A 23,368-nucleotide genomic window follows, 5' to 3' on the forward strand; every position below is an offset into this window, starting at 1 on the left:
AGGTAGGACGTCGGACATAGACTGCTGGAAGGGATGGGCTCACTTTGCACCCGAAAAGTCCCGCGTCAGTCCGCACGTTGTCCAAGGAATGGACACCATGACAGAACACGCGGGGCATTGAACCACTTTGGCATCCGGGTCGTCCTCATTGCGCCATGCGAGATTCGTGTGCGTTTCCCAGTCTGCTTTACACGCATCCGAGACAACGTAGTCAAAGACTGGGCCTGCGATGGCGGCGTCAATGATGGGCCAAGGGATACCTGCTGCCCAGAGGGAGTTGTAGCCGTAGCGGAGGCAGTCCTTTGTGATTGTCAGTACGTCAATGTTGACAAAACTTTTGATGGAGACAAGGGGGTACGGACCTCGAGGTAGAGTCTTGGGTTGAGCATGTGCGCGTGCCAGACGAGTAGCACATCCAGAGGAGGAAGCATCTCCTCGCGCCAAACCATTGGCTTCGACACTGGGAAGCCTTCATACCGGGCCCGGATCCGACGCTGTCTGGTATTCTCAGTCTCATCCTCGGCTCCGCTATGGCTCTGACCTGGCCCGTCGCTGTCGCCATCGAACGAGGATGATGGCTGATCTGGTTTGGGGTCGACGATGAGCATGTCGCTCTCGAGGAGCATATCTGGCACAAAACTCCGCCACCATGCTGCGTAGCGGTCAACTGCGCGGCCGAGGTAGACTGCCCACCTCTTTTCGCGGAGTCTGATTAGGATATCCAAGTTTGTATCGAGTTCGGGCTCGGTATCCGTACTTGTGCGTGCTCTTCTCTGGGTTGTCTCCTCTGCGGCCTTTCCGTCCATGGCGTTGTGATTGTTTTCTGGGTTGTTGTTGTTGTTGCCGTTGCTGTCACCATTGCGTGCGTTCTTGGTGGTGGTGGTCGTCATGGGGGAAGTAGTTGTGCCGGCCCGCGCATCCCAGATATCCCAGAGACCATCGCGGTACCCCGTCTCCGTCTTGAGGCGGTTGAAGGCTGTAAGGAGGCGGAGGTGCGCTAGGCATGTGTCCTGGGTCGGGAAGGATGGTGGTGGTGGGGCGTTTGATGGGAGGGCGAGGTTAAGCCCCAGGCCCGCGGCGATACCGGCGGCTCCTGAGATGGAATCGGTGCCATGGGCCGGGAGAGGGGCCGAGGAACCGGGTCCGGATGGGAAAGCGGAGTCTGCCCGTTTGGCGGTGATATCGGGTGTGGGGCCTGGGGGCCGAGGAGCCAGATTGCTCTTTTGCTTTTTCTTCCACATTGGTCTTACCAAAACTTGGGTCAACTTCGAGTTTCAATTTGATTCTTTCCTCCCCGTATCTTGAATTTCCGTGTAATACTGAGCCTGTGTTGAGACTAGAGAGAATCGATCCCAGCGCGTCATTGGACCTGGTGAGTTCTTACCTTACAGAAGGCTATATGCGTGCCCGTGTCTTTCCACGAAATACCATGCAGGAATGCGACCTTCGAAAAAGCACGAGACGAACGTGACAAAAAGTGCCGTAGAGCGTTTGACACGATAGATGATGATCTATTCTGTCGGTGAGTGCGATTATCTGCGCGATCTAGCAGCAGGGTGCTTCTCCCCCCCCCCCCCCCCCCCCCCCCCCTGTTCGTCAGTTGGATATGTTCGGTTCGATTAAACTGAACTGACCGCGATCAGGTACTCGATTGAACGCTGCGCTGCACCGATCGCGAGCGGGTCACGCACGGGAAGGGAATTGGTGTCAGTGAGTGCCGTACCTAGGCGATTGAGACTTTTCCTGCTGCAAGATCAATTGACATCAAACTCACACCAAAGATGTCTTTGACGGTGAGTGAGGAGGGGGGAGGATGTCGAGTTAATGATTCATCTCAATTGACATGCATGCATATTCCTATTGCCGATCACTCAACGATAAAGAACTGTTTGCTCGGATCTCGACGGGGTGTGTGTGTGGTTCGATGTGGTTTGGTGTGTTGGCTCCAATGGCGGGCGTTCGTGGGTGTGCATCAGACCCCGCAGGATGAATTCGCGGGGTGCCAGTCTGGAAGGATTCTCGTTAGGATTGTGGTGACGTTGGGAGCAGACCGTCTCGATTGAATGATCCAGCGCGAGTCGGGCATTTGTACTGCTTGGCGACTAGGCGCCGTATCGAAAGCTTAAATGTCACGTTTGGAGATTGAGAATGCAATGAAGGTAGTCTTGATAGTAGTGTATTGATTTTGGTATAATGCGGAAAAATATCATAATGTGAGCGGTATTGCCCGCTTCCAATGCCTCAACGCCGTGCCATGCAAACTCATTATATGTAAAGATTAAGCAAAGAATTTCCCAGCGTCGTCAATAGTGTTGCGGGAAGAACACAATTGAGTTGGTGTGGGAGCCATAAACCTCCTCGCATTAGACTCTCTCCTGGTGAGAGGTTCCGTTGAGAGCGCTCTTGGGCTGCTCTCCCTTCTCACTCTGCACGCCGCCATCACTAGCGTTGGCGTCGAGGTCTGTTCCAGCCTTCTGGCGGATGCGGTGCATCTCCTCAGCAGAGGGAGGTACCCATTGAGTGCTCTTCCACGGCTTGACACCCTCCAAGTACATGGTGTCAATCTCCTCCAAGGTGCGTCCCTGGCCTTCAATGACGAAGAAATAGACGACGAATCCAGCAACCAGGTTGCATCCGGCAAAGACGTAACCGTAACGGAAGTCAATGGCACCAGTGATGAAGGGCGAGAAGAAGCCGATGAAGAAGTTCCAGATCCAGTTGCTGGCGGTGGAGAGAGACATGGCCTTGGCGCGGTATCTTGAAGGGAAGAGTTCGGCTTGGATGGTCCAGATCTTCAAAAAGTTAGTATTTGGTTTGCCGAGTGTGGAAAGTGTGGATGTTTTGACTTACCATAGGTCCCCAAGTGGTTGCAAAGCCTAGAATGAAGAGAGAAGCGAAGACGATGAGCACGATGCCAGGACCGACGGTGCTTTGGGGGTCATCGCGGTTCAGGCTGAAGTGACCGACGGATGCAAAGATCAAGAAGCAGATGAACATCCAGCCGGAGCCGACCATCAGCGACTTGCGTCTACCGTAGTGCTCAACAATATAGAGACCAATGAAAGTTGTTCCGAAGTTGATGGCGTTCAGAATGATCTGCGTGATGAAAGAGTTGATGTTCACAGACGAGAAAATTGTGGTGCCATAGTAGAAGAAGTAGTTGGCACCTGTGAGTTGCTGGAGCATTTGCAGTCCACAACCCAAGGCAATACGCTGGGCCATTTTCGGAGCCTTGAACATGCCAGAAAACTCTTGGACGGCGTTGCCCTTGATCTGTGACTCGGCTCGGAGCTTGCTCTCAATCTCCTCGAGTTGGATGTAGATGCTGTAGTGGTTCTCGGGGGCGCCGTATACTCGGCAGAGGGTGCTTTTGGCACGCTCCACGTTGCCCATGCGGTAGTCATAACGAGGAGTCTCGGGGAAGGCGAGGATGCCGACGCCAAGGATGATGGTCCAGAGCCAACCAAGGCCAATGACAATGCGCCAGGAGCCAGAGTTGTGTTCGAGATGAGTCACGGTACCGTAGTTACTATTCTTTGTTAGCTCATGTCTTGCTAGTTGGGTATTGGATATGCACTTACAAGCAAGCAGCGAGGAAGATGCCGAGGGTGATGAAGAGCTGGTAGGCGCAAACGAGGGCACCACGAATCCATGGCGGCGCGGTCTCGGCCTGGAACATGGGGACAATGAGACTGAGGGCACCGACACCGAAGCCAGCGACTAAACGGCCAACCATGATCTGTTCCCATGCTCTGTCGGCAGCAATCTGGATAACGAAACCGATGGAGGTGATGAGGCACCAGAAGGAGATGGAGTACCGGCGACCAAACTTGTCGGCGATGGGGGCAGCGCACAAGGCACCGATGAGGGTGCCGATGGAGAGGAGACCGACAATGAGACCGGAGCGGACATTGCTGAACTTGATGGAGCCGTCGGACTTGTGCTCGCCGAATCGGTCGAGGAAGTCGGGCATCTCAAGAAATCCGGAGATCTGACCCGTGTCATAGCCGAAGACCATGCCGCCCATGGAGATGAGAATACCCATGGCCCATGACCGCCCCGAGATGCGCTTCAACGGGGAGTAGTCAAGGTGAGCGAGGTCCTGGCGGGCATCGCTTGCCTTCTCGGAGGAAGGATTGTACTTGTCGAACTCAATCGTCGAGAACCCCATGTTGGGCGACGATTTCTGTGTTATTGTTGGTGGTGATGTGTGATGAAAATGATGGAGAGATGTGCCAACGATGGTTCGTCCGAGACAAAAAAAGATGTGTTTGGGAGGACATGGCGGGCAGTATTATATGAACGTTTCCGTTGATCGACACACGAGACGAGGATTGAGAGCCGCTCGCAAGCGCAGTACGCTTGTGCTGCTGAATGGGTGTGTAGAGTTGGGGGCGTCCAGTCTCAGTCGGCTGAGGGCGTGACGTCAAGAAAGGACCGAGGCCTTGGAGTCAATGTGCGAGGGAGACGAGAGAGAGCGTGCCCGATGACTTGGGATGGACGGCGGTGCCACCGTATGCCACCGAGGTGTTGCCGTCCGGGGCCCGGGGTCTCCAGGTCGAGGGAATCGGCCCGTTCCCCATCTTTTCTGGTGTCAGGCAGAGGGAAGAGACTTCAAGGACGAGAAGGAAGCCGAGGAGGAGAAGATGGAGATTCGGTGGGTGCAATTGGATAAGTGGGCGAACTATGGAGGCCTGGTACAACACCCGTTGTGTACGGAGTACTGTGTGCATCAGATTACCAATGTGCGGCTCTGGGCATGAGAATCATGGGATTCTTGGGAATTGTGGAAACAACCCAGGGAAACCAGTGACAGTGTTGGCCGGGGATAACATGGTCTTGTCGATTGTTCCCTGGCACGGCGTGGAAGAAAGTCGTGAGATTGAGCAACGGCTGGATGACGTTGGTGGACGAGGTGCGTTTGGTGGGAAACCAGGGGGGCGTGAGATGATGTAAAGATGAAAGCGGCTTGCTGTCGGATCCGCCCAAGGCCGTTTTGCAATGCAAAGTATCTTTTGCGCATAAACTTGGTGTGTGGTACGACTGAAGCCGTTTCTGTACAAGTATTCGTACCGGTACACTAACGTACAGGGCGTGCCGGAGGAACCGGGGCCGGGGGTACTGTACGCTAGGTACACGAGCAGGTGGTCGAATTCTTTGGAGAATCTTTCACGGGACATTCGGATTGCAGAGTTGGGATTTGAGAAGTGAGCAACTTAAAATTTGATGGATTTGTGAGGTGATCGTAAGTTATGGTTAACAGCAGACTTCTGTCAATTTCAGCTTTGTGGAATGTCGTGGTGATGAGGGGAGCAACACACCTGACTCTTCTCTTCTGTCTAGGTATTTGGTTGTTTTCCATCACCTTACGGTACCAAGTACTAGTACCTAGAAAGGAGGGCGATGAAATGAGGCCATCGTGATATGACACGGGAGGTATCGGGTAGGCATTGCTCGTATGAAAAGATACATGAAGCGAGTCCCTGGATGGACGACGGAATGGTGCCGCAGCTTCTGGACGGCAGGCGCTGCCGGAATTGCTGCCCACGTCACTGCCAATTGCGCACCAGTAGGAAGGCACGATAACACGACATGCAGTCGCGTTGCCAATCATCGCCAAGCTGCTTCCCGGCCGGGTGGATCGGATCTCGTGCCAAGGGGCCAGTCATCCCAGGCAACTTCACAAGGCAGGTCCCGATCGCTACCTTCCTGCCGAATGCATTTGATCCCGTTTGGTCCTTCTTTCCCTTGGATATCGAACCTGGAATGGGCTACCGCCTGCCAAGTGGAGGCACTATCCGTGCGTAAACGGAAGCCAAGGACAGGAGAGCCTCTTCCTCGAGTCTCGGTAAAAGTCTTGGGTGATGAGAGACACAGCCAAACAAGCTCTGGTGAACAGCGCCAAAGAAATCTTGATTGAACCACAGCAGTTACCCCCCTGTCACACATCCTCCCGAGTTCCTTCCATTCCTCACACAAATCAGTACGTATCAAATTCAACCAGCCCCGCCAACATCAGATGACGTCGTCAACAAGAAACACAGAAAGAAATGGAAAGAAGCAGCGATGAATGTTGGAAAAAGATATCACCGCGACATCTTTTCGGCCCACCTCCGGCTTTCCGTTCTTCAGGTCTTGTTGTTGTTGTCGTCAACTTCTCCGTCCGGGGGCTTCTCTTTCGGCCCTTCTCTCCCCTCAACCTCCAGAGTCTCCAGAATCTCCAGCCAAGCCCCAAATATTCTCCAGAAATCTCCATTCTTTTGCCCTTTCTGCTGCGTGTTCAGCGTGTCACGGTCTCTCTTTTTCTCCCCCAGCTCCAGAAAACTCTGAGTCTCTTGCCCTTTCCTACAGGTCTAACCGGTCTGTCGGTCGCCGTCCGAGGGAGAACCGACGCCAACTCCCCCCTCCAATCCTCCATCCCACCCACCCGAACCACCCAACCCACGCCGACTTCCCCTCGGGGCTCCCAGATCTGAGGTGTTCTTTTTTCTCTTCAATGGATCATTCGGGGCCCCTTCCGGGGAACGAGATGCGAATCAAAGGGATCTCACACTGTCCCCATTGTTTCGGCCTCCGCTACGACGCCGGTACCGCCAACGGCCAACCACATCATCATCGCGCCCCGGTTCCCCCCCGCGCGCACCATTCCGAGTCTCGACTCTTCTTTGGTCTTCCCGTTCTCGTAAGAGGAGTCGTAAGAGAAGGTCATGAGGCTCCCATGAGGTTCGGCGACGCCTAAGCCAAAGGATTGTGCCTCGGCTTATTTGTCCCCACAGTTTTTCTGCCCGTCAGTCACGCACTTGTCACGAACTGTATTTTTCAGCCTGGCCAAACACGAACTTCTGAACCGCGCGACACATCGACAATACCGAATCTCCACTCCTATCACGCGTCTCTTCTAGAACAACCAGCTTTTCAGCTGGCACAAGAAGATAATGATTGGGCCTCGATTAGGAATCAAAACTCGACAATCAGGGGACGATCCCTCCGCCCCAAGTGACTGATTGTCGGATCAGCCACGTGCCTAGCCCCAACATTCGCCATTCACTTGGACCGGTTCATCTCCATCATGATCCATCCGACATGTTACAGCCATACACACATTTCTTGATAATCGCCGCCGTCCACTTTTCTCGGTCGCACTGCGGTATCTCTCTGCATTGCTATGCGCGCCTATCGTACCTATTATCGTATCTCACGATGGAGCGCACAGATCCGACTTCTCCGTAAACCCCCCAGGTGTTGCTTTGTCACTGAGCTGCCAGGGCGTCCTTGGTTGTAATCGCGGGAACGCAGGGCCCGCTGTGCTTCCTCCCGCAATAATCATTCTTCCCGTTTCAACTCCCGAGCTCCCATGGCTCTCCCTGCGGTCCCGACCAGTCCTGAAGATCCCCGACGAAAATTCAATGTTGCCGACACAGCTCACCGGCACTTTCAGACGCGTCCAAATTGCAGACCCAAGCGTTACGTGATCTGCGTTGAACGGACCGAATGCTGTTATGCAACCTAATTACCACGTGGACTCTAAGCCATTGACCCCCGTCGGCTTATCAGCCAAAGTGGTGATCCGGAAGCCGTGTCGCAGCCCTTCCTGTGGGTTGTGGACATTGTAGTCTGAGATGGCAGTGTGCGCCGTTACTCTGTTATCCCAGAGCGCGACAGTTCCCTCTTCCCACTTGACGCGAACCTGGAAATCCTGGCCGTGGTTGATGTGCTATTTCTTTGGTCAACAGAAGCCGAACCCCCGATTGCGCTATCACGAACCTTGAACAAGAGTTTCAACAGCGCATCTGACTCTTCATCCCGAAGACCGACAATCCTTTTTGTGAAGCCCGGGTTGATGAATAACGCCTTCTGACCGGTGGCCTGTGACACAAGAGACATCAGTACAAGGAAGTATCCCCCGGTGTGAAAGTCGCGACGACCCTACATACCGGATGGACCCGAATAATGGGATGTTCCGACTTGACCGGCTCTCTCCGCACAAACTTGCCGTCTCGACGAGCGTTGTCAGCTTGGGGGAAGCCGCTATGTTCTGCCCTCAATCCCTCAAGAAGGGCCTGAATCGGCCTCGATAACCGCGCATACGCTGCCGTCTGAGAAACCCACGCCGTGTCGCCACCCGTCTCAGGCACCGAGAGGAGCGTCAGGATTGTGACGCCCGGCGATTGGTGCTCATACGACACATCCGAGTGGTACCCGATAGTCGAGAGCTTGTTGCTCTTGCTCCGGTTGCGATATTCGTTGTCCGGGCCCAAGTAGATGTTGTGCAGCTCGAGGTGGCCATTGACATGCGCCCCGACGGGCTAGAAATTTGTCAGCAAAGTCGCGGCCGAGACGGCAAAGGATGGACGAACGTGAATGTGAAGAGGACCAAAGTATTGCCCGAATTCCTTTTGCTTCTCGACGCTGATGTCCTTGAAGTCTTGGTCTCGAAATACGACGACGCCGCGCTCAGCGATGAGAAGCGCGAGCTCGTCCTTCTGTCTGTCGTTGAGCTGAGATAGTTGTAGTCCACGGATCTCGGTGCCGATGACGGGTGTCAGTTTCGTAGCTGCGATCTCTTTGTTGTCCTTGGAAAGGAGATTCAACTTCTCCTTGTTCGCTACGAGTCCGCGGTCGTTGAACTCGAATGGCTTCAGCGGGGGAAAGGATGTCTTTTCGTCGTACACTGGCAAGTATTGAGCGTATTTGTACTATTGTTATCGTCAATTTCTTTCTTTCAGCATACATCGAGTGATGTATCGAAGACATACATGATCGTGGATCTTGCCGTCGTATGCTAGGGTTAGCTTGACAGGTGCCGTTTCGGCCTGAGCTTCGGTTGTGGAGGTCGTAGACATTGTAAGCGATCGTACTCTCTTTATGTGCGCTTAGTGCCCGGCCTCGTGAATATCATCCAAGGATTTATGTGTCTCATATCACGACTATTCCATCAAGGCTGCTTTAAATACGATATCAAGTCGAGTTCGATCTTACAAGAGTTAATCGCGTCAACCGACGTGATATGGCGAGCAATGAAGCCATTCATCCTTTAGCTCACGCCACTGCGAGTTGCATGCGGGGAAGCTCAGATAAGCAACGTCGCTGTGCGATATCATCAATCTCACTGGACATGAGATCCGGAGGGGGGTTCGGATTTGAAGTTTGCCTTCATCGGCACTTTGCTGGCTCGGATCACCGCCGTTACCAGGGCCTATACTTTCCAGTAAGACGAATGAATGATGTGGTGGTGTATCATTGATCTACCGACATCATCATTGGCGCCTTGGTATTTCGTGATCCAGGCGGAAGATGGCATCAAGTCCGATGGTATTCCGATGCCGTATAGGTCGCGGGACCGCTTCGGCAATGATGTGCTGCCCCGCACCGGCTCCGGACAACGTGCGGCTTTCGTTAACATTAGTGTGTAATCCTAGACAGGAAGGGACTTAAAAGTTGATAAGCCAGTAAAGCCTCTCCAGATTCTACGAAGAAACGCGATTAGTATAACTTGACATTTATCCTTGTTTCTACCTATCCTAAGCACCTTGGGCATCCTAGCAACCACCAGGGATACTCGCCATCTTTGAGAAGCCACCACTTCCCAAATGAAATGGTCAATCTACGCCGATAATCCCAATTCCTCATAAAAGGGCTCCATCCGGACCTCACGACCGAGGAACTCCAACAACGTCGTCATCTCGGGCTGTCCGCCCCCCTTCTCCAGGACGCTGTACCTATACTTGCGCCCTGCTTCCGCGCTCATGGGATCCGCTTCAAAGACTGTTGAGAACATGTCTTGCGCGTAGACTTGTGAGCTAGTTGTCACAAACGCAAACTCTGTTAGTGAAATCTCATCTTTGCTTACCTGGGTAGATATGAGAGCAACGAGGTCAGGAGAAAAAGAAAAGTAGAAACTCACAAAAAGTACCCGTAGAACCCAGCATCATACTCATCCATCAAGTGTCCGATGTTAGTATACCCGTGTCCCCAGTTGGTATCGTCATTCGGTAGGATTGGCGGATCATCCGTTGGGACGATTTCTCGTCGGAGGCTGTTCCAGAGCATCGTAAAGTCCACGGCAGCTTCACCCTTGACGGCACCGGCGGCGACGATAGTGGATGGTTCCTCTTGCGTGATGATCGACGCAGGCAACTGATGAACAGCCATATCAAAGACACTAATAAAAAGCTGCTGCAGCGTCCCCAGCCCCTGGCCAACATGCTTCGCGGCAACCAGGCCCTCGACGATGTCCTCTGGGATCCGTTCCGGAGGCTGCGTTATACCTGCCCCCGCCCCTTCTTCTCCGGGTACCCCTCTGGCAATCTGCTTCTCCCGCCAGTCCGCCAAGCACCCTTCAGATAAATAAGAATAATGCCGGCCGAGTCCGCGTAGTTGCTCCGCGCTCCAGCACCAGTTCTCGAGCATCTGCGAGGGCGCCTCTCCGAAGTCGACGACGGTGCCCATGGGCCCGTGGAAGCGCGCGAAGAGGTTGCGGGAGACGAGGTCGTGGATTGCGTGGCCTAGTTCGTGGAAGAGGGTTACCACGTCGGCGTGGCGGAGGAGGGTTGGAGAGGATGCGGATAAGGAGGACGGAGAAGGGGAAGGAGGGGGGAAGGAACAGAGGAGGGCTGTGGAGGGGTGTGTGCGTGTTTGGTCTGGGTTTGTGAAGCCCTGGGGATTGTTAGTCTCTGGGTCTACACAAATAGAGGATAAGGTCAAGATTCGAGGATTTGTGGTGGTCTGGTTCGTTAAAGGGAGCACTTACAGGCACGAGACTGAAGTTCGCCGGATTTCCATACTTCCCATCCCGGCGGTATAGATCAAGGTAAAGATACCCCAAAAACCCACCCCCTTCACCAGCAGAATCCCACGCGGAGAAAAGTCGCACGTCCTCATGCCAGACGATATCTTCCCCCTTACCCGAACTCGACAAGGTATTCCTCGCCTCCTTCCCAGCAACCTCGCAGAATTTCATCCCGAAAAGCCTCTCGAAGATGCTGAGCATGCCTTCGACGGTCTGCTCGAGCGGAAAGTACTCTGCAATCATTTCATGGTCGACTGCGTACCCTTCTCTCAGCAAGAGGTTGGTATAATACGCCGTGTCCCAGGTATACAACTTCCCGTCGTAGATCTCGCCCCTCTCGTCTTCGACATCGCGCCTCTTGAGTTTAAGTAACCGTTCCTTTTCGTCGCGTCCGCCCTGAACTAGCTTTTCTCGTAGAGAGGAGAGAAAGGATGTGACGTGGGACGGGGACCCAGCCATCTTATCTTCCGTCGCGAGGGTCGCATGGTCAGGGTACCCCAGCAGCCGAGCAGCCTCATGGCGGAGCAGGACGACGCGCCGGAAGATGGGGACGTTGGCGGCGCAGCGGGTGTCGTATGCGAACCGGGCCCGGCGGCGCGTGTTGGGCCGGCGCGCTGTGCGAAGAAGTTGGGAGAGATGAAGGGGGATTCTGATGCGGAGTTTACCTGCTGTCTCGGGGCTGTCGTCTCCGGATTCCAGGCGGGCGAGGGCGTCGGGTGGGAAGCCGTCTAGTTCCCGCGGGGTGAAGTATAGCGAGACATCCGCTTCCGCCAAATTCTTTGCAAACTCTGCGGTCAAGGTCTCGATCTCGGCGCGGATGACGCGGAAGCGGTCCCGGTCTGGGCCGGCGGCGATCCGGAGGCCGTTTTTGACGAATTCTTTGTGTTTTTTGTGGAGATAGTTTCTGGCTTCTGGGTTGAGGTAGCGCGTTTCAGCGGTGTCATTGTAGACTGCGTCGACGAGGGTGAAGAGTGCTTCGTTTGTGGCGGATTCGACTTCTGCCTCGCGGAGGAGGGAGCGGGCTTGGGAGGAGGCGTCGCGGGTTGCTGCGTCTGGGGAGACGGCGTTGTGGAAGAGGAGGAGGGAGGAGGTCAAGTAGAGGGCGTTTTCGGCGTGGGCTAGGGGGAGAAGGGTGTTGCCGTAGGTTGCGTCTTGGGGGAGGACGGTTGAGATTATGGAGGATTGGGCTGAGTGGTGGGTTGTTATGAGGGTGCGGATTGTGGTGAGGATTTGGGTTGGGGTGGTTGCAAAGAGGGGGGGTGGCTGTGGCGGGTTGCGGGAGGAGGGGTCCATGGTGGTGGTTTTTGGTGATGAATTGAGATTGATGGAGGGTTGTGTTGAGAGTCGCTGTTACTGGTGTGGCATGAGGTGTCGGGAGTCGATGACAAGAGCGGGATGTCGTGATCTTTTGAAAGCTTGGTGTTTAGGCAGCGGTTTTGCTGGTTTGGCAGGGTAATATCGCTCACTTGTTAGTTTCAACTTTCGCGATTGTGTTGGTGCAGGGATGATGTCAGAGGGGTAGGCGGGTCGTCGGCCGGTCAGACACCTTGCACGACGGGACTGTTGGATCCAGGGAGAGTCTGAAGGAGCAACATTTCGTTGATGCCTTCGGCAAAGATCCGGGGCCGTTGTGATGTTGAGCAAAGATTGGAGGGATCTAAAGAGAAATGCAAAACACCACAAATCCCCTACTTAGGCATCCAGTGTTACAAGGCAACACTGTGATTTGGATCTCGTAGGCAACACTTTAATTGCAGTGTCCGAGTTAACCGACCTTGTTCCATGCAGGGCTAAGGCACCTCGTGTTGGACTAATCTGCAAGCAGTCACTCCCGGCCAGGGCCCGGATGGAGCCTCCGCCCGTTTTCGGCTTGATTGGCCGATGGGATGTGCCGAGATCCGGCCGGCCGGGGCGGGGAAAAGCCGGGACTCAAGTTTTCGGGCGACGGAGACCATCTCGGCAGTTTAAGGTAAAGCAGAAACGACCCGAGAACCAAACGATGAGTGAATGCATGACTTCAGTTGATCCATCGTGCAAGAGACCGGGTTTCTCATTGCCAGGTAATCTGAAGATGATTTACGCTGGTGTCTGGGTTATCTAGCAGTCAGTAATTTGGTAACGACCTTGGCCATAATGGCATATTGACATCGTACGCAGACCCGATCTTATGGATCCATGTGGGAGCGTCGCGACAATCAACATGCTACATGTTACCTCGAGCCAGGCGTTACCCCGCCTGTGTGAGGTTCAGGCAAACATTGGAAGGCCAAGTGTGATCCCCGGCCGTAACGCGCCGGCTTACATGTTCCCCAACACTCACAGTAGCGTCAGCCAAGGATTACACAGTGTCTTGGGTCATCCTACTCGCCTTAATTTCTTTAATTGACGGTGCTCAAGCGAATCCTTACTGACTAATTGCATCGGTTGAGCTAATTATCCGGCCATCAACTTCCTCTGACATCGTCACGCCACTCCTACGAGCTTGCAAACGCAATCATCAATCCATCTCGTAGAACATTCCGTCCATGGGAGATCAAGTGGTTGTTTTTAAATACCACACACCTCAGACTTTTGCGACAGAAAAATGGCCAGCATATCCTCGGGTCTTGCGGTTATCTACCCTGCGGATGATGGAGGCGGCAAGCTCGGAAACACAACACCATTGCGACGAGGACCTCCCGACGATAATCGCCACCAAAGCCCATCGCCATCGCAATACCAGGAGCCGCCCGTCTCTTTTGACCACAACCATTCAATCCAAGATGAACATCTTAGCACCGTCCCCGATTCCGACCCGCCACTCCCCGACACCCCCGGCACCTTGGTCCCAAAGCTCTCGGGAACAAGCATAACCCTCACAATGACATCCCTCTGCCTCTCAGCAACCCTCTCCGCCCTTGATATGACAATCGTCACCACCGCCGTCCCCAACATCGTCGCCTCCCTAAACTCTGTCGCCGGCTACATCTGGGTCGGCTCCGCCTTCATCCTCGGCTTCACGGCCGTCACTCCCGTCTGGGGCTCCGTCGCGGACCTCTGGGGCCGGAAACCCATCATTCTACTGGCCCTGACGATTTTCTTGTCGGGAAGCCTGCTGTGCGCGCTGGCGCCGAATATGGATGCCCTCATTGCCGGTCGTGCGGTCCAGGGTGTGGGTGCGTCGGGGATGGGCGTCATGGTGAATACCATCATCTGCGACTTATTTTCGCTGAGGGATAGAGGGTTATATCTTGCCGTCACGTCTGTTATTTGGGCCGTTGGGAGCGCGGTTGGGCCGGTGCTTGGGGGTGTCTTTACTACCCGGCTGAAGTAAGTTTTGCTGGAGCGGCTATCCTCGATTCTGCTGACTATTTCACCTTTCTTGTAGCTGGAGATGGTGTTTCTGGATCAATTGTAAGTTCTCACAGATGCTAAAACAATGAGCGATAGCTGACGGTCAAAGTGCCTATCGGCGGAGTAGTCTTCATCGTCCTCATCTTCTTCCTCGACCTCCCTTCACCCAATACCCCAGTTCTAGCAGGCCTCAAAGCCATAGACTGGACAGGAAGCGCACTCTGCATGGGCGGAGCCCTAATGGTCCTCCTCGCCCTCGACTTCGGCGACGTCGTACACCCCTGGTCCTCCGCCACAGTGATCTGTCTCATCGTCTTCGGCGCTGTTGCCGTCGGCATCTTTCTCGTAAATGAATGGAAATTCGCCGCCAACCCCGTTCTGCCCCTTCGACTGCTCTCAAGCTGGTCGAAAGCGGCGGCCTATAGCGTCTTCGCGTTTAACGCGTACGTCTTTATCGGCATCACGTATTACCTACCGCTCTACTCCCAAGCCGTGCTGGGCGCCAACGCCCTGACGTCCGGGCTGTATATGCTGCCTCTGATCGTGTCTTGCTCGTTGTCTGCGGCGTGTGCTGGTGTGTTTATTCAGCGGACGGGGCGCTATCGAGTTCTTATGCATGCGGCGCAGGTACTTCTGATTCTCGGTACGGGTTTACTCATCAACCTCGAATTTGAGAAGAACCTAGTGAAGCTGTTTACTTTTCAGATCCTCACCGGTATCGGCGTGGGGTTGAACATCGAAGCACCGGTGCTGGCGGCGCAGGCTGCGACTACCGTCCGTGATACCGCTGCTGTGGTGGCTACTATGGGCTTCTTGCGGTCTATTGCGACGGCCATTTCTGTAGTTGTTGGTGGGGTTGTCTTCCAGAACCAGATGAAAGCCGAGAACCCGGGCTTGGCTGAGGTCATTGGTGATGAGCTGGCCGGTCAGTTCGATGGAGAGAATGCATCGGCCCATGTCGAGGATATTGGTTTGCTTTCCGCCGATCAGCAGGTTCCTGTGCGGCAGGCTTACTTCAGAGCGCTCAAGACAGTTTGGATCATGGTAAGTGAGAATGCTCAATGCCAAAGTATCGTCAGGTGTCGTATTACCGATAGCCTCGAGAATCCGCGCTAAGTTTGCGTCCCATTACTCAATGCTAACGAAAGCACTCAGTATGTCGCATTTTCGGGCCTCGCGTTGGTCCTCAACATCTTTGTATCAGAACACCATCTGAGTGACGAGAGAAAAGCGGCCGTTCTCGGCATTGATCGAGGAAACCCTGGCTTGTTAGATCAGCCAGCCCAAGGAGAAGAGATACCGCTCGAGACGACTGGCAGACAGCAAGACAATGTCCCACAACTGAGAAACCGGGCAGCGTGAGCAGAAGTAGAAACCAGCTCCTCGAGGGAGTTATTAAAGCGATTAGATTGACAGGTACCAGCCCTGAAGACGCCTTGTAGCGTATGGACTCTATGCTCTCCGTTGTCCTTGAATCCTGGAAATGTCTTTAATACAAAAGGAACTTGTCGAGCCACGACTGGACCCCTTCTACCTCCCAAAATTCTCCGCTTCCCGCTGATGGCCGTTATGATGTGGCCGTTATGGTGTACAAACTGAAATATGAAATAAGTAACGGTCGGAAGTATCTTCTTCACACAGAGGGCTGTGGTAATCCGGAAATTGTTAAACGTAGGAGCGCAACTGTTAAGACTTTCCTGCCAACGACTTCTCTGAAAGCTGTCTCTCCGCCAAGCCCCTCTCCCAGAACTCGGATCCCTCAGTTAAGTTCCGCCGTAGGGTCTTGGCACTGAGATGTTTCGTGAAGCGATCCACGGCAAGAATCACCAGGAGGAGAGCAGCCACGGTAGGTAACGTCGCACCGCTCTTGAGGTAAGAAAAAATAAACCTCTCGGACGCGGCGCCAGCGGCGATGGCGACGGCAAATAGAGCGGCACAACCGCGGGTCGCGACGGCGGCCTTGTCAAAAATGTTCATCGGACGGTCCTTGTGGCGCGTGATGAGGATGAAGACTGCAAAGAAGGCGACGACAAAAAGAAAAGAGGACCAGTAGTAGATGTATACGGTAGAGTAAGCCGGGTGCGCAATTTCACCCGGATCCTCGTCGCCGTCCGAGGTTACACCGTTGTAGGACTCGAACAAGACGCCGAGGACGCTCTTGGTGAGGCGTTCGAAACCGGGAGGCACAAAGAGGGAGTCGGTGCCGGTGATATTGGCCGGTGCGCAGATATCTGTCGTGTTGCCGATTCGGTAGATTTCTTGGTAGACAAAGGGGATGAGGTTGCGGATCTCGGCGCTGTTTGGCATCTTGAGCTTCTCAAAGGCCGCGGTGATGGAGGTTGTCAGGGCCTGGCCGTCTTGGTGCTCCGTTGCGCAAGCGTTGCGGACGGAAGAGAAGAAGTCGCTGAAGTAGCTGAGGACCTGCCAGGCGAGGGCGATTTGTTGGGAGCCCTCGACGACGCCGATCATGCCGAGGTGGAAGGGGAAGTGGAGGACGGCCCAGATTTGTTGGCGGACAGTGCCGAATTTGCATTCGGGGGGGTTGTCGAAGTAGAGCATCCAGTTGAACATCTAGGGTGGTTAAATTAGACTTTGCGAGGAGAGTGTGGTGTGAACGAGTCACATACCAGAATGAAGACGATGCAGCCGACGACGAGGCAGGCGTCGAGCCGGAGACCGGTGTCGCCCATCATGACGCCGACGACCTTGGTCGCACCGATGGCACCCTCACCGATGATGACCAGGGTGAAGAGGCCCATTCTCTCAGTCAAGTGAGTGTGCTTGAAGCTGAGGTTCTTCCAGATAGACGACAGGCCCAGGGTGATGGCGACCTCGATCACGAGGATGATGTACCAGACGTAGTAGATGCCCAAGCCATTGCCGGACTCGGGCGAGAAGGCCGGCGTCATAGAGTAAAAGGATCCACCGGAGAAGATGAAGAGGACAATAGTCAAAGAAAGCGGCCAGTTCAAGGCCTTTGTCTTTTTGCGGACAAAGTGGAGAGCGACGGAGTACTGTGCTACGAGGAGCAGGCGGGTAGCGAAAAGGATGTTACATAGGAGTTGGAAATTCTACATTGCATCACTATCAGCATCAAGATTTCCGAGGCTTCCGTTCATGTCAAGATGATCGAGATACATCGTCAGGAGAAAATTGACATACCGCATTATTGTGTTCTTTCGTACCGGGACTAAAAGAAGACCCCACAAGAGCGAAGCCGACAAATAGGCAAAACTGCAAAATCTTGCACATTCGCTCGTACCCCGAGTCGATGGAGAAGCGGACATCGTGCAACGTGATCTGGAACCAAGTAAACCAGATGATAGCGAAGAAGCCTAGATAGGCGGCTAAACTGGACAAGTCGGTGATGCTGTGCGTCTGCGTAAATGTCTCGAGATTGGCGACAAAGAAGAGGTCGGAGAAGAGTTCAATGGTGTTTGCATTGTGCCGGACAAAGAGGCGGATCTCGCCCGTATCTTCATCAGCCGAGGAGACGGGCGACTCGATCCAGGTGAGAGGCGCGATTTTCTCTTCTTGGAGGTAGTCTAGGCCCCTGGACAGGAAGGATTCTCGTTAGTTTGCTGCATGATGCGGGATGGGGGTTATCGAGATTTGGTTGTTGGTTTGGCCGCCCTGCCATGCTCGCTTCCCACTTCTTTTTCGGTGAAGGGCAAACAGGCGAGAGGGCACGTATTGGATACGGCGTATATTGACTTACCAACTTATTGATGAGCTGTCAGAGTCGACTCGACGGACCTGGCTGCTCGGGAGCTTCGCCATTGTGTGGCCGGCAAAGCAATGATGGCGTAGGACGCCTTGTGAAGGTGTGTTTGGATCGCTTTGGACGCCTTCTCTCTCTCTTGCGAGTCCGAGGCGTGGAACAGATGTTGATTTGATGTGTAAGAATGCGAAAGGGAGGGGAGGGGAACAAAGAGTGGTTAACATGGTCTGGAATCACCGGAGAAGAAGGGGCCCAAGGGGGGGAGGGGGGCCGCCTACCCGGCATTGGCAGCACGTCAAGCCTTCAGCCCTGTGGTTCTGTTTGTCGTTCCCCGAAGATCCGATCCAATTTTTCAACCCGTTTAATCATGAATGGACCTCTCCATGGTGGGGATGTTGCACCGATACGTGTATCACAGCCCCAGGTCACACACGTATTGGGGATGACCAAACCGCACTAGCGAGTCATCTTCAGTGCCAATTGCCGTTTCTCGAAGGGAAACGATTAGATATTGGCTGTGTTTTGTGTTTTAAGGTTCTACCCTTACTTAGCGGTATCCACAAGCACTGCAAGCTTCGCTCTCGGTCTCGGTCTCGCCCTATTCAGGGGTTGTTGGAGCAAGCTTCGAGTGCCACAAGGGAAGACTTGGTATAATACTAGATTCTCTCTCTCATTTCTTCAACGTCGCAGCATACACATACCGACTTCGGCCCCCAAATTATCACGAATGACAAGTAGGAACGAACATGAGGTCGACGACCCATCTTTAAAGACGACATCACGGCGAATAACTACCAAAACGAATTATTGCACATGGCCAATACGAGCAGAGAGGATGCTCCCTGAGGTAGCCCGAGTTCCGTCAAATATATTTGATGTATAACCATTCGACACGGAGTGGGCATACATTGGATCCGAGCGGCAGAGACGGGCATGCCGAACAATAAGGCCAACACGACCAGGAATATTCATGGAAAGCAGGTCCGAGTGTTCCTCGACACTCGCTTCTCCGAGTAGTCTCTGTCGGATTAAAGGTTGATCTCAATCTGCAATCTGTCGGTGGTCGTCGAAGGTGCCGTAATCAGGGTGCCCTCCTGCCTCAGCTTAGCTATGCGAACCAAGACGAGGTGATACTGGCATTGGTTCGACCTCTCCTTTCTCCTTTGACGCACCCAAGAAAACAAAGCCTGCGTCACCTTCCAGTGACAGGGTTTGGAAAGACGTGTATTGTATGGTATTCGTGAAATGCCGTCGGAATTATACCGGGCCGATCCTTTCACATCCTTGTTGCCAAGTTCTGCTTCTCAGCCCAATCGGGTCTTGACAGCATTGGGAACCAGCACCAGTGCAGAATATGGATAGCAATGACCAAGCTCAGAATTACCAATATCAAGTAGGCTGCGACTGCGTTCTGGAGAGGTCGCCTTCTACTGTGACCGATGAGTTCCGCTTTGACGGGCGGTAGACCTTACGGAGGAAGAATGACTGAGATAGCCGACTCGTTGAGACTGAGACGATTTATTTGTTGGCAGCTTGGACGTTTAGAAAGGCCTAAATCTGGTTGATCACCGCCATGACGTTGTCTTCCTTGGGCGTCTAGAGCTTCAAGCTCGGAAGAAGTACCCGGCTTCACAGCAAGCATCATCTCTTTGTCCATGTCAAAAGTCCGAGATCTGTCTTCGCTTGCATCAGGCCAAAGCTTTTGATCTAATTGTTAATTGGTACAGCTGATTTATGGGCTCTATGGACCTATAGTCCCTTGATCAATCTCTAAGTCGCTTTGGTGGAACGTTTGAGAAGAGGTGTTTGTATTGGTCCAATGTGAATGCCTTGTTAAGTTATACTGGGACATGCGGGAACCTGATTGACAATATTTTGTGGGAGAGCCTTTTGCAAGGACTCCGGATTTGACTTGGTGTGCTCTGGATTCGTGTAAAAGACCAAGCTCTTAATCAAGACATCACCAGCGGCCTTGGACGCGTCGACGTACCAATCCTACCCATGGTCTTGTTCCGTTCAGATGCAAGATGTACGACTTCATCCCAATAAGAGTTGAAGGGTGTACCAATTCAGCCGTCCTACCCAGACTCTTTGTCACTTGGAGTCTTGGCAAGGATCAAGGACAGGCGTAACGGACTCGTCAAGGTGCACGCCGCTGGTATGAATGTATGGCTATCACCTTGGGTTGCGGGCGCCACAGTACATGTACACAGTCCGATGTGACAAGAGCACAAGATCCCGCGAACTTCTGCAAGCGCTTGGCCGAAATGCACGAAACGAGTCAGTCCCTCTCAGGCAGATTCGGTTTCTGCGTCACGACTTGCGACGGCAACCGACCGCACAACGTTGAGTGGAAACCAAGTTGGGCGGAGTTCTATCGGAAGTTGCTCCTCCACACACCTAGTCGGCTCTACAGCCTCAAAGGTGGCATCAACCATTCCGCTGGCCATCTTGGCCGACTTAGAACTTCGTAAGTGCTATCGCCGGTGTCAATCATTTATGGGGTCTCGAAAGTCTCACTGAAAAGCTGCAGGGTTAACAATAGCATGCTCTACCTCTGCGAGAAGTATGCTCCGATCGACGGCGTCGATAAATACGATGAATCAATCGACCCGATCAAGATTGGAGCTAGTATCGTATCTCACGGAGAGTTCAAAATGGGTTAATGGACAGTTTCCACATCCTACCAAAAGCATCGAGCGTTCATTTTACAGAAGGGTTGTTTCTCCCTGAGATGCATTACAAAGTACTAGTAGACATGGTTTACAGATAGCAGCCTACGCATTGCAGTCGATGTTCGCACCGTGGAGTCTGAAGCATCAAGTTCTTCATTTGTTCATATGTCTTGTGTATACGTGCTCAAGATACTTTCCCAGTCCTTATCAGTCCAAATCTGTTGGTCAGCACTTCCATCTGAAAAGATGAAATCAGAGAAACTCAGATCAGTCTCCATTCCCACATTGCCTTCAGTCTCCTCGACACTAGATTGCCGTGGTGCTTTTTTCTCCTCTCGTGAGATTCTCTTCACCATCGCCTCGACGTCGGAGAGCAGGACATCGTGGTCCTTTGCCGCAGGATTACCGACGCAAGCCATTTCTCTGAGCAGTGCTCTGGTCCGCGTGTAGAGTGCCACATCGTCTTCGCTGTTTGGGTTGAAGTCTTTCCCTTCCTCGATCGAGACTCGGGCGAGGGCCAGAATTGCGAGGCCAGAGAAGAGGTGCAGGGATTCCCAGTATCCGAATTTCGCTGGGCAAACAGCTGTCAGCTCTTCGCATCTCATTGAGGCTCATCTCACAGATGCCAAGTTTTACCAATCTTATCATAATTCCAGAGTCCCAATAATATCTTGCAGTTGTTCCTGGCGGCTTGAAGACACTGTATCTTGACTGCCCTTGTCGGATCGTCCACATCTAGTGGTGTGCCGGGGCTGGTGAGACTCAAAGGGTTGTTCAAGCGCCGCTTTTGAACGATCAAGGACAGTTTCTGAAGGTAGAGAGGCCTCAACAAGAGGATAAAGCACTGTGTCATTGTCAGAGGTCACGCTGAGGATCGGTCGAGAACACAAGTTGGAAGAAGAGCTCACCTGATGATATCGCATGTAGGTTGATGCCAGAATCCTGCCATGGGGTGCTTCCATCAATCTTGTAGGCAGGCTCTCCTCAAACGTGAAAGCGACCTGTTGCGGCAGACTTGATCTCCACTCCTGCAGGGTATCAAGACATGGTTTGATAATTTCCAGCCGACGCTCGTCATCGACGTCGACATGCTGAGCTGCAGTTCTGACCACATTGCGTTTGATCTCACAGAGCTGAGTCTGCATCGTCAAAAGTCCCGGATCGGAAAATTCTTCGAGGTCTTCTGCATCTAGTTCGGCAGATGACGGGAGTTGCATGCCTTCCGGCACACAAGACACGGCTGCAGCGACGCCAAGCTCAGTTGATATCATCCTATCCATGCAGTAGGATGTCCACCAAAGCCTTTTTCTATGCTCGTTCATCACACGTACTTGACGCTGTTGGTCTGGTGCCTTGGGCAGAGGATGTGGCTTGTGGAGATGCAAGAGCTTGGCGAGTGCTACGCTCTGACTGGCGTACGAGTAAGCCGTTTTACGTCGGTTGAGTGAGTAGCAGTAGAAGGCCTTGACATTTTGTTAGCTGATGATTTGATTGGTCCCTTCCTATTACTCACGATTAAGCAAAGTGCTTCAACATCTTCAGGCACTGGCTCCTCTGCGGACATTTTCAGTAACATCAGCCCTTGTTCGAAGAAGTCGGACCCGGGAGGTGGCGGCAGTGTTTGCGACGTTGACTGCGAATGTGGAGGCATATTCAGAGGAACAGCCGCTTCTTTTTGAGGTGGACTAGCCGGATGCTTCCCCGCAAGATCCATGTGCACAGCTGATGACATTCGCGATCGGTTCCAGCTCTCTGCAAGGGCGAGGACGACCGAGACTCTGCACAGCCAGTTGCGATCATGGGATTGCGACTGCGGGTCCGAGTATGTCAAGAGGATCCTTTCCCGGAACCTCTTGCGGAGAAACCAATGATATTCGCTGAAGCCTTCATCAAAAGCCTGGAGTAGGTGGAATGCATATGGTCGTGGCGGAAGTCGGAAGGAGACTTCAGACTCTGTGTATCACATCAGTCAACGTCTAGCCGGCTATCATTAGAAACCGAAACCGACTTACGTAGGAAATCGAACTTCAGCCGGGAATATGTGTAACTATCGGCACTTCCATTTGAAGACTCTTTGGCCTGTTTGCTATTTGGATCTCCGGATGTTGCTGTCCACGAGAGTTGTCGTAGCCTTTTCACGAAGAATTCCGCACTGCAGTCTTCCAGTTCTTCTTCTTTGATAATTCGACTAGATTTGGGCGAGAGTGGCGCAGGAAAGTCATTTGATTCCGTACGAACCGACTCTGGCGACGAGATTGTATCTCCCGACCGCTGCGCCACGGCTGGCTGTCTCTCGAGTCTTCTCAAATAGCTTTGAGGCACCGTAATGTATTTCTCTCTCACAGGGTAGACGCAGGGCCGTCCACGGGTCTGACATCGCTCGCACGGTGCTCCTTACGGGCATGTCTGTCAGCAGAATTAACGTGGTTGCGATGCAAAGACATACCACCATTGCATTTGAGCTTTTGTGTATGGCAGGCTTTGCAAGCTACTGCGCTTCGACCTCTTGGCGTTCTAGTCATCATCACAACTGGATGTCACGACGTCTCAATTGTCTAGTGGTTCAACAACTTTCAACGATAACGGGGTTGTGGGTGATGCTCCATAAAGACATGGACTCGTTTCAAACGACCTCTCAGATCAAAATGCCCTTTTGCTTAATGTCGTTTGCCGGCGGTATCGGAGGTGGGAAGGTCCAAGACGAAAGGCAATACGGGGTAAAGAGGGGGGCCCCACGTTGGCCACGCGGACTGGTATCGATGGCGCGGAGGTTCTTACTGATAACGAACATCCTCCAACCCGTTTAAGTAGTTGGAAGCATGTTTGCTGGGTCGTACATAATGATAGCGG

General features: G+C 53.3%; 7 protein-coding genes across 7 annotated transcripts; 1 reads left to right on the forward strand and 6 right to left on the reverse strand.

The window, feature by feature from the left end:
* Positions 1–205: 205 nt before the first annotated feature.
* On the reverse strand, positions 206–1,541 carry BDP55DRAFT_196148 (uncharacterized protein). Its single transcript, XM_060565915.1, has one exon. It carries the CDS (start codon positions 1,239–1,241, stop codon positions 312–314), a length of 930 nt encoding a protein of 309 aa, XP_060428015.1. The 5' UTR covers positions 1,242–1,541; the 3' UTR covers positions 206–311.
* Positions 1,542–2,363: 822 nt separating this feature from the next.
* Positions 2,364–4,171, reverse strand: BDP55DRAFT_555305 (general substrate transporter; the record flags this gene model as incomplete). The annotated part of the gene is made up of 3 exons (XM_060569477.1): positions 2,364–2,792; positions 2,851–3,529; positions 3,582–4,171. 3 exons carry the CDS (start codon positions 4,169–4,171, stop codon positions 2,364–2,366), a joined length of 1,698 nt encoding a protein of 565 aa, XP_060428016.1.
* A 3,339-nt stretch (positions 4,172–7,510) lies between these two features.
* On the reverse strand, positions 7,511–8,843 carry BDP55DRAFT_730156 (TfdA family taurine catabolism dioxygenase TauD; the record flags this gene model as incomplete). The annotated part of the gene is made up of 5 exons (XM_060579656.1): positions 7,511–7,714; positions 7,765–7,866; positions 7,935–8,306; positions 8,358–8,696; positions 8,757–8,843. 5 exons carry the CDS (start codon positions 8,841–8,843, stop codon positions 7,511–7,513), a joined length of 1,104 nt encoding a protein of 367 aa, XP_060428017.1.
* Positions 8,844–9,409: 566 nt separating this feature from the next.
* Positions 9,410–12,495, reverse strand: BDP55DRAFT_668825 (metallopeptidase MepB). The gene is made up of 3 exons (XM_060575252.1): positions 10,751–12,495; positions 9,905–10,656; positions 9,410–9,800 (listed from the first exon to the last, which is right to left on the reverse strand). The coding sequence occupies exons 1-3, from the start codon at positions 12,080–12,082 to the stop codon at positions 9,605–9,607; spliced, it is 2,280 nt and encodes a 759-aa protein (XP_060428018.1). The 5' UTR covers positions 12,083–12,495; the 3' UTR covers positions 9,410–9,604.
* An 878-nt stretch (positions 12,496–13,373) lies between these two features.
* On the forward strand, positions 13,374–15,484 carry BDP55DRAFT_555216 (putative MFS transporter; the record flags this gene model as incomplete). The annotated part of the gene is made up of 4 exons (XM_060569468.1): positions 13,374–14,098; positions 14,157–14,182; positions 14,232–15,166; positions 15,278–15,484. The coding sequence occupies 4 exons, from the start codon at positions 13,374–13,376 to the stop codon at positions 15,482–15,484; spliced, it is 1,893 nt and encodes a 630-aa protein (XP_060428019.1).
* A 324-nt stretch (positions 15,485–15,808) lies between these two features.
* Positions 15,809–17,902, reverse strand: BDP55DRAFT_747219 (uncharacterized protein; the record flags this gene model as incomplete). Its single annotated transcript, XM_060580567.1, has 4 exons — positions 15,809–16,693; positions 16,750–17,193; positions 17,285–17,675; positions 17,841–17,902. 4 exons carry the CDS (start codon positions 17,900–17,902, stop codon positions 15,809–15,811), a joined length of 1,782 nt encoding a protein of 593 aa, XP_060428020.1.
* Positions 17,903–20,604: 2,702 nt separating this feature from the next.
* BDP55DRAFT_668833 (uncharacterized protein) lies at positions 20,605–23,280 on the reverse strand. The gene is made up of 6 exons (XM_060575253.1): positions 22,965–23,280; positions 22,531–22,911; positions 22,032–22,471; positions 21,427–21,981; positions 21,155–21,362; positions 20,605–21,089 (listed from the first exon to the last, which is right to left on the reverse strand). Exons 1-6 carry the CDS (start codon positions 23,041–23,043, stop codon positions 20,680–20,682), a joined length of 2,073 nt encoding a protein of 690 aa, XP_060428021.1. The 5' UTR covers positions 23,044–23,280; the 3' UTR covers positions 20,605–20,679.
* Positions 23,281–23,368: the final 88 nt, after the last annotated feature.

Source organism: Colletotrichum godetiae (genome assembly GCF_030913485.1).
Source record: "Colletotrichum godetiae strain CBS 193.32 chromosome Unknown BDP55scaffold_28, whole genome shotgun sequence".
In the NCBI taxonomy this organism is placed as follows: domain Eukaryota; kingdom Fungi; phylum Ascomycota; class Sordariomycetes; order Glomerellales; family Glomerellaceae; genus Colletotrichum; species Colletotrichum godetiae.